The 15,861-nt window shown below is 40.8% G+C and overlaps 1 protein-coding gene across 4 annotated transcripts in view; it reads left to right on the forward strand.

Moving 5' to 3' along the window:
• Positions 1-15,861, forward strand: part of nst (phosphoglucomutase 3-like protein nst) — a 206,233-nt gene that overhangs the window by 148,137 nt on the left and 42,235 nt on the right. For all 4 annotated transcript variants that reach the window (XM_072297204.1, XM_072297202.1, XM_072297203.1 and 1 more), the window contains one exon: positions 13,840-13,997. In XM_072297204.1, coding sequence (XP_072153305.1) covers positions 13,840-13,997 — 158 coding nt within the window. The remainder of the gene's footprint in view (positions 1-13,839; positions 13,998-15,861) is intronic.

Consider the following 15,861-nt stretch of genomic DNA (forward strand, 5'->3'; position numbering starts at 1 on the left):
AGGTCCCTCTGACCCTGTTCGCGAAGTCCGGAACAGGGTTATCTTCAGGTTTTCGAATATTTCAGGTACCTGGGCCGTCAATGTTTTTACCTCTTTTTCTTGGGAGGAATCCTCCCTCAAGATACTTTCACAGAAATCACAGCAACATAAATACGAAGATAATATTCAGTAAAATACTCGGGGCGTTTTTGTGTCTCACGACACCATTACCAATCGCTGAAAAGTACAAAAATAAAATAGAAATTAAAATCAAAAGAAACCAGCATGGCATTACATGATGATGGTCAACATACTGAGACAAGTACCATCACCATGTAACGCCGTGCTTGTTTCTTTTGATTTTAATTTCTTTTTTTTTATTTTGGTACTTTTTCACGGTTGATGATGGTGTCATGAGACACCGAAAAGTCCCGTGCATTTTTATGTATATTATAGCCTCATTCCCGCCGTGTCCTTTGTTTTCTTTATGCTATTTCTGTTTTGGGCTGCCTGCGGCTACCTGTGTACACATGTCTTTGTTTCATTAATACAAATATGTGCACCGAATAAGGCCGTTTTCTTATACCCAGCGGTCAACTGTCGCATAATCTGTTTGGCAGCAGCATTTGAGATTTGCAGGAAATTATTTTTATCAGCTCCTCCGGTTTAGGCTTCTTCCCTACTAAGTATCGGCGACAAGTAATTCTTTGTTGGCACGCAGACTTATTTAATCTAAACTTGCGGGTTCGTCCTAAAAGAGTGTTTTTGGGCTTCCTCCGAAGAGCAAGGCAACGAGTCAAATTTTGGATTGCCGTTTTTACCAGGCTTCATACCATCATTATTCAGCGAAGTTTCTTCGGAGTTTTTATAACCTTTCAGAGCAAAAGCTGCACACGTGTGCACTTAAGGGTGCACAGTTTTGTGCGGAAATGTATGGAAAAATCCATGCAGGAGGATTTCTCACTCAAAGCGGAAGTAGCAGAATTCGACGATTCAGAGGCCGTACAAATTGATTTTAAAGACGTCGATGATAACCCTGTTTCGGGGACATACTCCTCCCTACAAACTCCAATATTAAAAGTTTCTGCGTCCCTGCAAGCTTTGGAACCCAAAGCTCAAACTTGGAGAGCGCAAGCCAAAATGCGGAGTTTTTAATCATTTCATTCAGCTTCCAACATGCTGAGAAGAGTGCCAGGTTCAAATATCCTGATAACTTCAAGCGTGCGTAGCTGATCATGTGTTGAATTTCTTTGTAAAGATCGGATATGCTACTCCCGTGAAGAAAATATTTCCAAATTTGATTTGACTAAAACTTAACATTCTTAATAATAATGCTGAAATGATGGCTAGGCGACTTCAACTCTTTTTCCCCCGGGATCGAAAAAATTTAGACCCTGAGAGGAAAGTGCCCCATCATAATTTTGCGAGACCTGCGGGAATAGGGGCAGAGCAGGGATCTAGAAAGGGATGCCATACTGGGTGAATTGAAACCTCTAACTTTAATGTTCACAGCGAGATTCAATGCCTCAAAGCTAAAATAATACGTCATGAAACCATATTAAGTACAATCCTTATAATATGACAGAACCGTGATCCAGCGTTGACGCCGATTTCGGCCGTTGGAGTCTTCGACTTCAAGCGCTGGACTAACTTCTGTAAAAACAGTCATTAGTCCAAAAATTGAGAGTCTTTCTTGTAGCATTTTTCGCTGACTTCACTTTTCCACGACCATTTTCGCCGAAAAATCGCCCAGAAAAAAAGGTGTTAAGGAAAGACGCCAAAAATGACAATTTTTTCAAATTTCCCGCGGTTTTCAGCGCGCTCTGGTGGACGGTACAACGGTACATGCATTGTATCAAAACTTTGATGCATGCTTCAAAATTAAAATTTAACGTACTTTCGCTTTGTAGAACTTTATTTGTCGTCCGACGCACAGGGAACGAGTTATTACCGATTCTTGGACAAAAATGAGATTTGGCAACGTTTTTTCAAGATGGCGGCTTTAGCGGCAAAAATCGAAGGTAGCAAAGTTCAGATTCGAACTTAGCGCTAAAAAACACATAGGATACATATGCTAGAGATTTTTTTCCAGAATGTGGAAGGTAAACCCCTATTTTGGGATAGGTTGGCTATGGACTATTGTGCATTCACATGAGGCAGAAAAGGTCGATTTTAGCAACTTTCGGGCGGTCTGGCAACCCTTTCCCAGCGGAGTTCGACGGTCTGGCAAGGTAATATCTAATCAGGGAAGTCACCCCTACAATATGAGACTAAAACCAACTATATGTAATACTTTCCGGTTAAATTTTACGCAATTTTTCGGAAATTTGATGGGTCTCAAATTTTGAACCCAGCGGCTATGACCAGCCAGACTGCCCAATCCTTGCTACACTCGAGTGTCCCGATCTAAGAATGTATATGAAAATTCTTATACTCTCCGGTTAGATAATTCGGTGCTGCCTCTCGGTCTATTAAGTCCAACTTATGTAATAAACAGGAAATCAAGAGTGACAAAGGAAGAAGTCGCTTCAACTTTTGCAATGTAAACACTGTTCGGAAATCCAATGAATGAATAAATGCTCCTAATATCCAACCACTGTAACTGTAAGTAACTGTAACTATAACTTAACTGTAAAGATCACATGCGCGGATACGTCAAAGGGTTACGTGCAAAACGGGCCATTCGGGGCTCAGGGGGGATACCTTTGAGACTTGCCCTATTCATTCACCAAACAATGCCCCATCTTCTCCCAAAGTTTCAAGTTCCCAAAAATTTTGGGGTGACACGGCGGGGGGTCAAAGTTACAAACCGGCAAAATTTTCGCGAATTTATCACTCAAAAACCAAGAAGTATTGAAAAACGCGGTTTCGACGAGTGCTTTCAGGGTGACGAGAGCTTTCAGAAAATGTATAATATCATAGAGTTTTGTCAACTTCAGCTTGATGTTATCGCCTCCGAAGCGGCGGAACGCTGAAAGAAGATCCCATTTTTTTCACGTATGGGTCGATTTTAAAAGAAGCCATTTTTTTATTTTGATGAAAAACTTATATATATTTCCTGACTCTCTTTAGCCCTTCTAGCTTTTTACCGCATGCTGGGGAAATGTTTTGGTCGCGAGTTATAAGAGCGGAAAGGAGCGAAGGTCGGGAAAATCGGCTATTTTAAACTGCGCGCGCGGCGTTGATCGGAAGGAAAACGTCCCCTCCCACTCAGTTCGGCGAATCACACTCCTCTGCCGACCTCGCATTGTTACCACATGTCTCCTGATCTGTCGCCACGCGCAGTTTAAAATAGCCGATTTTCCCGACCTTCGCTCCTTTCCGCTCTTATAACTCGCGACCAAAACATTTCCCCAGCATGCGATAAGAAGCTACAGGGGCTACAGAGAGTCAGGGAGAACATATCAGTTTTTCATCAAAATAAAAAAGTGGCTTCCTTTGAAATCGGCCCGGACGTGAAAAAAATGGGGTCTTCTTTTGGCGTTCCGAAGCTTCGGAGGCGATAACTCGAGCTGCAGTCGCCTAAACCCTGCGATGTTATACATTTTCTGAAAGCTCACGCTGGAAACGTTCGTTGAAACCGCGTGTTTCAAAACTTCTCGTTTTTCGAGTAACAAATTTGCGAAAATGTTGCTGATTTTTAATTTTGACCCCCCACTGCGTCTCCCCAAAATTTGTGGGGGCTTGAAACTCTGGGAAAAGATGGGGCATTGTTTGGTGAATGAATAGGGCAAGTCTCAAAGGTATCCACATTGAGCCCCAAATGGCCCGTTTTGCACGTACCCCTTTGATGTATCAGCAGATGTGGTCTTTACAGTTAAGTTATAGTTACAGTTACTTACAGTTACAGTGGTCGGATATTAGGAGCATTTTTTCATACTTTGAAACACACCGCAGGTCTCTAGCTCACTCTCAGACCGAGAAATGGCTGCCACAAGATGCCGAGTAATGAGGGGAAGGGTACGCAACCCGCTTAACGAAATTTTGGGAAAATCGTATATATACAAGTAACCACCTACAACAAAAGTTTCAAATCGATCGCCCCCTTAAAATAAAACGGCATGTTGGACAGCAGCGCTGAATGGCTCCCGGAGCACACCGCGCAGTGCTCTCCGCGAGCCAGAGATTCGATGCCCCTGAGCAAGTGGTGGAGCTCCGTCAATTTTGATGCTAAAATAGAACATGTGGGTACCAAATTCTTTGAAATTTCACGCTCTTTCATGTCGCGTGAACAGATTTTTGAGTTTTGCATCACAAAAAAAGTAATGAGCACAAAACGGAAAAAAGGGATATCTGGCAACGTTTTTTTCAATTTTGCGGAAAGGGCCTAACAAGGCTGCAAACTTCAAATTCGGCGGGCAAAAACCAAAAAATAGCGGGACATGCACCCGTGGTGTAATCCGTCACTTTTTTCCATCAATCATCCCCTAATGCTTGGACTACTTTGGTTAAAGTAGTTTTAGTGACCAAAAACGATCGATGTACATTCAGAGCGTTCCTGTCTGGCTAGCAGTAACGCAAGTCATGATGCTCCAAGGCATTGTATGACTGAATGCATGCCAGAATTTAATCTTTGAAAAAATTTTATTTTTGGGGGGGGGGGAGGCGAGGGATTTTTCATTTATTTATTCACTAACTGTTTATTTTGATTCTCTCGCGGTAAGTCATGCCATACTTAATTACCACATTCTGCTCCTACATTGAGTTTTTGAGTTTGTGACAAGAGATGATCATTTAAATTAATGAATCAAGCCCTTTCAGGTGAACATATTGTGCATATTTTGGAAGGATTTTTTGTAGGAAAATTAGCTTTTTGAGGATAATTGGAAGCAAATATTTAATTGTAAACTTCCTTCTCTTTTGCTCTGTGATTAAATGAAACTGTTTAAACTTCCTTCAATCTCAGTTTTTGAAGATCTGAGTCAAGCCCCAGGATTCAGCACGAATGGGAGTGAAAGACTGATTTCCTCCATTAGTGCAGTTTTCCAAACCAAACTTTTAGAAGATAAGTGGATATTGTTTCACTAATAATAACAGATGCTTGTGATTAATCACTGTGATCATGGCTTAGTTCTAGGTACAGGTCAACACTGCCGTGCCAAGGAAGAACGCCGCACGTAGGGACGATCTCGGAAGAAGCGGGACATTTGACAACTGTGCGGTGAAAATATTCGAATCCGGAAAAATCACAATATTTCGTTGTAATTGGTTCCTTAAGGTCTACCACACACGAAAAAAATAATTTCTAATAAATTCGTGCCTTTTTATATTGAAAATCCATATGTCAAACGCGAGGGTCGAGAAATTCATGTTTCTATTTGTATGTCACTAAATATTTTTCCCACGTCATTAGAAAGGATTATTTTCCTTCTTCGCCCCCTCCTATTTCGGAAATGGCACATGCTAAGGGACAGAAATGTGGCCTGAAAGATGCTTTCAAATATTTTACCTTCATTTTAATCAATGACTTTAATGTTCGCAAATAAAAAGCAGTAAAATAAAAATATACAATGATTTTTAATAAAATGTCAGCAAATGTCCAAGAAACTGTTTGCACCAAGTTATTCTACACATTCTCAGCTTTCCAATTAGCTATTTTCCAGCTGCAACTTCCTGCAACTTCGAGCAAAACAAACCAAACAGTGCAGCCTGGCACGGCGCGGCGCTTTAGAACAAAGGAGAAGAAGCGGGACATTGACCATTGTTTGGCGGAAATTTCCACAAAAATGGGTGAATGTTGATGATTATTAAGAGTTCATGTTATGAAAACCTTATTTCATCCTGTCCTCTCCCTTCCTTCTCCCTTAAAGGAATTAACGAGTTGATAGCAAGAATTACCTAATGAGGCAGAAGAATTGCGGCTGCCTCGGGAAAAAGAGCTTCTTTCTTCTTTTTCACTAGCTTCGGTCTGGTGGAAGAAACTTTTGGATCAGACGTAAATAGAGGACGGAAGAGAATGTCTTGGTTGGTTGCTTCTCCGGTGCACTTTCTGGAAAGAAACTCCCGTATTCTTCTAAAATCCTTGTGTCGGCTTTCGAGTGCTTCCTCTGATGAACAACTGATTGGGAATAGAAAACGACTAATAATCTCTTTACCATGGAACAGAAGTCTATGTAGAGAAGCTGGCATGTAATACCAGTCGTATAGCTTACAATACAGCTTTGCGGTATCCATGGCATATTCGTGAAATTTGTCCACGTCACAAGCGTGATATGATGTTATCACTTGAAGTAAAACTTTGAGTCTGTAGACAATTTCTCATCCACTCCTGTTAGTCTTGCGGAAAGTTTAGGGTTTTTGAAAAATCGCCATGCCATGTTCCCGTTGTTTGTTGTACCCACTCCTCGCTTTATGAAATCCACTCTCATTCCTAGCTTTTTTTCAAACTTAGTTTGAATTTTCTTCTTGCGCCACTTTTTTAACGACTTTTGCTCTCCAGTTCTTGCAGACCACTTCTTGAAATCTTGATTGTACGCTATGTGAAGACAGCATTCGAAGCATCTGATTTTTGTATGAAGTGGGCACAGTCCATTTTTGCAGAAATCAAGGTCAAGGATTTTTTTCTTCCTTACAGTCTTGAATTTGTTCATTTCTACAGGCCGAGATCCGCACAAAAAACAATTTTGTGCACTGGAGTTGTCACATAAAATATTACAGAGTTTTCCATCGACCATAGTACTGTAGAGCTCATGAGTAATTTTTAAGTTTTCAAGGAAAGTTTGCGTCATTGAAGCAATTTTGGCTTCAGTTTCAGTAAAAAGCAATCTGACTGATTCATTCGTTTCTTTTGTAAATTCAAACAAAATTGGTCGGCAAAAGAAAGGGGACGACGGGCATGGATTTTCCCAAATAACTTTCTTGTCGTTGATATCAAACAATTTCAGAGGAACAAGTGCACTGAGGAAAACACTATCACTCTTTTTGCTAGAAGCACCCAAAAACTTTTGATTATAAATAGATTGACTTGACGCAGCATCTGCCCCCATTTTGAAATCAGTTTAAGGTTGGATGAGTTCTCAGACGTTTTTTTCACACTAACTATTTCAAGAATTCTTTTAATTGCATGATCAAGGAGGCCCTGCATTGAAATTTTTGCCTTCGTTTCAGTAATGGTTATAGAACTACTTTCTGGGTAACACTCAGATTTACTTTTATTCAGGGCATAATTGGATGGAAAAATGGCTTTTGTTGAGGTTCCAGGTTGTTTAGGGATGTCTCTCAAAGCGTTGTATTTTGACCGAGACAGGTGGCATGCTGCAACTACGCCTGAAGCGTCATTTTTATCGACCTGTTGATTCGAGAATGACGGTTCTTTACAACATTTTAAAATTCGCGCATTTTCTGACGGATTTTTTGTCAAATAGTTTATGATTTTAGCCATGTCCAGGCGACCCTCAGCTTTTAATTTCACTTTGGCGGCGAATAATAACTCATCACCTGTTGCACTTTGACGTAATTTTGAAGTTTTTCGGAAGCAATGTCTTGGAGAATACGATTTAAAATTTTTTCTGGTTTTAATTGGGGGGACATTATTTTTCTCAGGAGTCGTGTCTTTTGCTTTTTCCAAGGATGCGGGAAATTTTAACTCCGAGGATAACCAGGTTTTAAATTTTATCCGGAACTTTTCTTTTACACGATGCACTTGTTGCCACCTTTTTTTCGCGTGAGTAGCAAACAAACGGAGATAATTATTTAATTCCCATTCCTCTGGTTGTTTTAACTTCATGTCACCAGATATTTGGCGACTTAACGAAGTACAATCGAAGGCGTTCTCTAATACTTTGTCAAACAACTCTTGGTTTGTCTTCAGACCCGTCATTACTTACAGCTACACACTTTACTCGCATTAAGTGGGCACACACTAACCTTACTCTTTATTTAAATGAAAAGGGAGAGGGGTCACGTCGTAATACAGACTAATTCCCGACAAAAAATTAATTGTCAAAATTTGAAATTACTGCCTGCAAGAGTGCTAAACGCATACTAAAGACAGTGCGTTACTTCAACACCTTTACTTTTCGGTAAAAATATTGATAAGCATCACTCACCTGAATTGTTTGATGAAGATGAAAACATCATGATTATCTATACTGAGCCGTGGATGCAGCTGCATCGCTGATAACTCGGACGAGGATGCGACATGAGGGAAACCCATGCCAGCTAGTCGGCGCGCGGCGCCGCGCCGGGCTGCACCGTTTGGTTTGTTTTGCTCGAAGTTGCAGGAAGTTGCAGCTGGAAAATACCTAATTGGAAAGTGTTTAGTGTGGGTAATATCTGAATAAGCGAACACTCGGTTAAAACGATATTCATATTTATTATAAAATAATAAGGGAATGAACACGACACGGTAACACTGGTATCACGACAAGATGATCGGCTGACGCCATGACGAATGTGGTCACCTGACCCTCTGAGGGCAGTGTTGCCAACCTGTGCTGGGTAACCAACCCAGGCTATCCAACAGAAAGCTGAGAATGTGTAGAATAACTTGGTGCAAACAGTTTCTTGGACATTTGCTGACATTTTTTTTAAAAATCTTTGTATATTTTCATTTTACTGCTTTTTATATGCGACCATTAAAGTCATTAATTGAAACATAGATAAAATATTTGAAAGCATCTTTCAGGCTATATTTCTGTCCCTTAGCATGTGCAATTTCCGAAATAGGGGCCCAGATAACAATTTCAACGTTGACAACAACGTAAAATTCCACGTTTCTCGTGAAACCTTCCACGTGGAAAACAACGTGTACCGGAACGTGTAATTCTACGTGGATGTCCATGTATTAAGTACCGTTTCCGGAACGTTCCCGTGTAAACGCTGTCAGCGACAACGTTTATAAGAACGTTTCAGTGTCCACGTCGCAGGAACGTTGCAGTGTCTACATTGCAGGGACGTGGCAGTGACTACATTGCACGGACGTGCAGTAACATTAGAATCCATTTTATTCGCAAAACATAGTGTGGCATTCATTTTTGGGCTTTTCGCAGTTTGTGCGTCTCTTTCCCTCCTAACTTGTTTACAATTAGAAAATTTCGTTAATTATCTACTTATTTGCGATAAATGACGATTAATTAAAATACTATCATTCACTTCATAGGCACGACTTTCATTTAGGTGTACGTACTAGAGGAGGAATAAGCACTTTCAGTTTTAGAGTAGGACATGAGGTATACGGGTTAAAATTGTGGACATTGACTTGAGATATAGAATTAGAAACAGACAAGTAAGTGCAAACCAGATAATTAACGAACTTTTATGTATGTAAAATACGGAGGTATAAGCATCACTTCAAGCACAACATTAAACTGCGAAAATCACTTGGTACGCCTATATCAAGATAACAAATGGTGGACTCTCTCGAACAGTTGCAACCTTTGCTGATCAGACTGATTCCAGGAACTTGGTTGATGCCGACATGGGCTGCGCAGGCGCTGTGGACTTTTTGAGTAATCTGCGCCGCGAAATGCAGCGCCACCTAGTGGGCGCTCCTGGCCTGTGTCCTGCCTGTGCCGCCTTTTCTAGTACAACGTGTTTTGGACTACGTTGAATTATACGTCCCGGAAACGTAGACAGCGAAACGGCGAAAGAGCGATTTTAACTTTTTAGGTTAGGTTTACAGAGCAACGTTCCTTTCCACGTTCCTGTTACGTCGCCAGTGAGACGTTTTTCGGAGCACCCCTGTTCTTCCATGTAGATTACTATGTAGAAATTGTAAACGTTCCCGGAATGTTTCAAGGTCTACGTTGACTTCCACGTTGCTGAAACGTTCGATGTTATCTGGGAGATCATTAGAAAGAAAAATATTTAGTGACGTACAAATACAAACATGAATTTCTCAACCCTCGCGTTTGACACATGGTTTTTCAATATAAAAGGCATGAAGTGATTAAAAATTATTTTTTTCGTGTTTGGTAGACCTTAAGAAACCAATTTCAACGAAAAATTGTGATTTTTCCGGATTCGAATATTTTCACCGCACAGTTGTCAAATGTCCCACTTTTTCCGGGATCGTCCCAACGTGCGCCGTATGAGCAAAAACAATTTTTTTGAGTTAGACATGAATTCATACTATTTGAAGCATCCTCTGTTCAATGGTGAAGTCAGAAAAGGCGTATCTTTAATAGTTCTAGAGATACAGAGGGCGGTGCTTGCCGTATGTCCCGCATAGTGGCGAGATTGCAACGATCGACTGCCGTGTGTCCAGGAAACTCGGGACGCGGGTGGCACTCACAGCGTTTTTCCCCATGCTTTGTGGACACAAGGCACGCGCCCCGTGCAGCGCTCGCCGGGTGCCATCCAATTCCCTCCCCCGATTCCCTCCCGAAACCGATTCCCTCCCCCGATTCCCTCCCAAGACCGATTCCCTCATGCGGCCGGAACCGATTTCCGATTCCCTCCCGGCTTTGAAGTAAATTGAAATATGTGGCAACGTCGCAACAATTGATCAAGTAGTAAGACGAAATAATCAAGATTTATAGAATAAACTCACCATTCCCAGATACACCTGATACCGCACATTTTCGGCCTCCCGTTATTACACCCCGACAAAGTGGGTGACTCATTCGTGAAGTTTTTCTTGTTCGCACATCCTGAATGTCCTCAAGTGACCAAATTCGTCAATTACCTACTTCAAACGTACATCGGTGAAGGAGCCCAGTTCCCCCCAAAAATGTGGGCTGAACGATCAGCTGATCCAGCGCGAACCACCAACTCGTGTGAGAGTTTTCACGCGCGGTACAACTCCTTTTATTACAAAGCTCATCCCGATTTTCCGAGTTTCGTTGCCGTGCTGAAGAGAATTTTCCGCGACAGCAAAATTTCAATAAATTCCGCAAATCAGTCAGTGGCAAAACCCAGATCAAAAACTGCCAAAAATTTGCTGCTCTCGAAAAAAACATATCCGAACTTCTCGAAAACTACAACGACGAAGCCTTGTTCCACTTCATTCGCACGGTGTCTCGTAGAAATTCGCCAAATGTTTTCTTGTGATTTTTTTTTTATTTGGTCTTATTTTTTTTGACGCGACGGACTCTGTACACCCGTTTAAGGTACTTCATAGAAATTCGCCAAATGTTTTCTTGTGATATTTTTTTTTTTTTTTGGTCTTATTTTTTTTCGACGCGACGGACTCTGTACACCCGTTTAAGGTACTTCAAACTTCTACAACCTCTACCACCTACTCTTCTACTCTTACGAGAATTGGCGCTGTATCAGGTGTATCTGGGAATGGTGAGTTTATTTTGGATCTTGATTATTTCGTCTTACTACTTGATCAATTGTTGCGACGTTGCCACATATTTTCAGTTTACTTCAAAGCCGGGAGGGAATTTGAAATCGGTTCCGACCGCATGAGGGTATCGGTCTTGGGAGGGAATCGGGGGAGGGAATTGGATGGCGCCCCGCTCGCCAATTCCAGGACTTACGGCGAGGTTCGGCCGTTGGCCACCCCTTTTACCAACCCTTTTATCCGATTTCAGGGTTCCAATTATGCATGCGCTGATTAATTACGATCAGTTAGGCCGTTTATCGTCCGGTGAGAACATGTGATACGTTCACGAATGGATGCGCTTTTTAGTTTCGTCATAGTTTCTGTTCAAAATGTTTTCGAAAACGGGTTTTAGTTCGCGAACTGGGAAAATCGTGGATGCGACTCTCGATTTTAATTATAATTCTGTGATCTTTAAAGACAATAATTACGATACTTCCGCGTACGGATCCAATGATGTGCCCTTAGATTTAAGCATCAGGAAAAAATCGCCACGTTCTGTGCCATCTAGTTTGAACTGTACGTCACCTCGGAAAACTAAGAAAGTTCTCGGTTTGTCGAATTGTGTCGATCATTCACCGATCAGCACATCTAATCCAGGGACGAGTTCCATAGGACGCCGTTCTGTTGTGAGCGGGTGATTGCAGCGCATTCTCGCGTAGGATCCTAGTCAACTCAGAGGATCCTTCCCCCCGAACCTCGACTCATCCATCGCCCGCTCCAAAAGTGAGGTTAAGCCGGAGATTTAAAAATAACACATAAGGCGGCTGAATACTTGAAAAATAAGTATATTTTTGGCGTTTTTCGACCCCTTTCGACGAGGAAGGGCTCGCTGCATGTAATAGAACGGTGAAAAATTCGATTTTTTGCAGTTATACGCGATCCTACGGATTTTAATGAAGTCTAACAACTGATAACAGCAGTGAGTTGCGAGGATCCTACGCGAGATAGCAGCACTAGTACCTGCTCACGAATTTTCACATTGACTCTTACGGGAGTCCAGGGTCCTTTAGAACTGGTCCCTGTCTAATCTATGTGATATTTCATATTCTTTTCCAAAATCTCGTAGTGTAGACAGTGATAAGTTGATTTTAAATTCAAGTGTTGTAGAGATTGATTTATTTTTTCCAAAAACTTCCGAGTTTTATCGCCACTTTTCAATGTGACATACCCTTTAATTTAATAAGAAGCATACATGCGGTGAAGCTACTAAACTACTTATCTCGTTTGCGGAGTTTAGTGTCGCTGCTCCTTTTTTTATTTGTTTAATTAAACAACATCATTCCGTGAAATTTTCTCAGAACTTGGTTCGCACAGAGAAGAAAAATCACGGAAGTTTTTAGGATTTAACATTGCGTAGTTTTCCATTTATAAAATAAAGTGTTACAGGAAGTCTGTAACGTTGGAAACCGAGATACGTGGTTTGGTAGTTTCAGCGTCGATTTACAAATAAAACAGAAAAATATGAATCTTCCAATTCCGTTCCAATAATTACTGATCATTATTTTTTACTGTTCAATTTCCTCTGAAAATTTGAAAATGGCTCTACCTCAAAAATACAAAAGGTTAAATAAAATACTAGAAGAAATGATTACTGCGGAAATGAACCTCGCAGTAGCGAAAAGAGGCGAAATCCCGTGAAGGAAGGCATCACCTCCCGATATTTGAACACGAGTTGGCAATGCTCGTTAGAGGCTCGTTCTCGGCGCTAGGGTGGACATACGGCAGGATTGGTACAGTAAAAGGAGTCTTGCCTGCAAGGGTAGTTTGTCGTGAGTCCGACGTACCCTCTCTCTTTTGCGATTTTCCCGGAAGTGATTAACTTCTTGCGTGTGAACGAAGCGATAATGACCAGCCATCTCGCAGAGAGGCATGCCGTAGACTTTAAACGTAAATATCTCAGTTTGGATCTGATGGTTCATACGGCGTTCTTCCTTAGCACGGCAGAACAGGTCTCAGTTTTTTATTTGATCCAAGACTGTATTAGTATTGATCACCTCATTGTTGATATGTCTAAAAATTTTCAGTCTCTGATGTTAATTCTGAATCATAATTCAAAATTTCAATGAGTTTACAGCATAATGAAAAAACCATGTTGGCCTGCTGAAAACAAACAATCGAAGACTTTTTGGCTAGTATACATTCTTGTTTATTATTTTCAAGGGAATGTAAAGCACGTGAACCTATTAGAATAAGCGGAAAGTTACATGAAAATGAAAACTCTACATTCAAAGTATTCAACAGATTCAGTGCAGTACGCAGGATGCTTATCTCCTCTTTCTCACTTGCACATAATTTTACCTACTTTTGAATCCCGAGTAGGACATAGGTATACCATGTACTTGTGCAAGATTAGGCCAGTAATGTTCGGGGAGCATGTTATTGGTACCTGGACCTCAAGCATGCATTGACTCGAGAGTTAGCCATAAAATTTGTGAAAGAGAACCGAAATTTCACACGCCACTTAATACATTCTTTATAAAAAACACTAAGTAACGCAAGCAGCGGAAAAATAATGTAGATCTATTGATATAGAATCTAAATGATTACAGCTAGTGTTTTTTTCAGTGTTAATTTTTTTTCTTTAATAGAATATTCCTGTTGCATGGACACTGACTGGAGTCAAACATTTGCATCATAAAGCTAAAGAATTTGATATTGGTGTTTATTTTGAAGCAAATGGGCATGGTACAGTATTGTTCAATTCTAGAACCGTTGAGCATTTAACGAAGCTTCTAGTTGATGAAAGGTAAGTTTTTTTGTTATGTGAACTTCTATCATTTTGAGGTTTTGTCAAAACTGGGAAACTGGAAGTATGCAGGCTTCTGTCTTTCAGAGATGAAGGAAGTTCCCTTTTTTCAAATCGGCCCTCCTATTTTGAAAACTGCTTTTGTCCTCAAAAGTTTCAAAGTGACAAACTGTTCTCTATTTTACCTTTTTACTTCCCATTAGCTACTATTTCTCAAGATTACATCTTTGTCAAGCTGACGTAACCTGGTTTTCTCAAATCCAAGACCTTTTTCCATGGCATTCTCGTTTTATAGATCAGTTTTTATGACCGTATCATTTTTACTTGTGATCGATTTTTACCTGCGCAGTGATTATTCAAAAATCAAAATAAATAATTCATTCAACGAAAGGTATAAGTAAATTGTAAGTAAAGATGTTAATCTTTCGCTCCTGGGTCATTCCATTGTTACGAGTGTGACAACAATTTAAATTTAAACAAAAATTTGGACAGTTTCTTGGGGTTTAATCAAGAAATTATCTGCAGTAGTAGCAGAAAGAACTTTTTTTATAGATCATTACAGTTTATCAGATATTGTTTTTACTTTGTTCCATCCCTCAGAAAAAATCAAAGGCTGCGTTGCAGGTGTGACTGTTTTTGGAAGTGAGTTTTGCCTCAGTGAGTGTTAAGTAGAAACTCAGCGAATTTTATGAATGTAAAAATCTTATTAAATTATATAATGAATGAAGCCAAGGGTTTTTGCTTCAACTGCTGATGATCCGTTTTCAATTATCTTTTCTTCTCTCCTTGAAAAATGGGAAAGTTCGCGTTACGGGTGTGACATTACAGGTGTGACAAATTGTCTCTCTGAGGTCCATCAATTCTGAGAGAGTTTAAAAGTTCAAATACTTACTTCTCTCCTCATAATCTTAGACAATACTAAGTATTAAACCAATCAGCAATTAGACGCATTTTAATGTAGAACATATCAAAACTACATTTTTCTGCAGGGTGGCCCAGACCTACCGTACCAGGGTTGTTTTCGGTTAATTTAGTTCGTACGCAGTCCAAGACCGAGGGATCAAACAGGGACTCGACCATGAGGAATCCGAATTTCCTGGTCCCAGAATCCCCCCCCCCCCCGGCTCCCCTTGAGGGTGGGTAAAAGGGGGTCCGTACTTCAAAAGTCAAGGTAAAGGCCAAAATTTTGAAATTATTTAATCGGAATCAGAGAGTACGGAATTTTTTAACTCACATCGACACAAAAAAATCCAAAATCGCCCCATCATTCTCCAAAATACTGACCCTTAAAGGAGGGGGACAGAACCCCCTTTAAAAAAATGCAAGTTCGCAAAATTGACGTAGAGATTCGGACAAAAGAAGTTGCTGGGTGAATAGAACCCAAGGAATCCGAATTTGGGGGTCCTGTTTGACCAAGAATCTTCTCTGATGGGGCTCAGGGGACCCCACCCCCCCCTACTGGTCAAATTAACAAATTCAGGGTCCCCCTGAGCGACATCAGAGAAGACTTCCTGGACAACGGAACCCTCAATTTCAGATTCTTTGGGGTCCATTACCCATGAAAGCTTCTTTTTTCCGAGTCTCTATGTTATTTTTGCAAACTTGCATATTTTGAAAGGGGGGTCCGTCCCCCACCTTTGGGGGTCAGTATTTTGGATTTCTTGGTGTTGATGTGAGTTAAAAAATTCCGTACTGTCTGATTCCGATGAAATAATTTCAAAATTCAGACCTTTACCTTGACTTTTGAAGTACCCACAGACCCCTTTTTACCCGCTCCCAAGGGGAGCTCAGGGTACTCCTGGACCTAGAAATTCGGATTCCTTAGGGTTGATTCCCCATTCGATACCGAGGTCCTGGAATATGT

This window comes from Bemisia tabaci, chromosome 2 (genome assembly GCF_918797505.1).
Source record: "Bemisia tabaci chromosome 2, PGI_BMITA_v3".
Lineage (NCBI taxonomy): Eukaryota > Metazoa > Arthropoda > Insecta > Hemiptera > Aleyrodidae > Bemisia > Bemisia tabaci.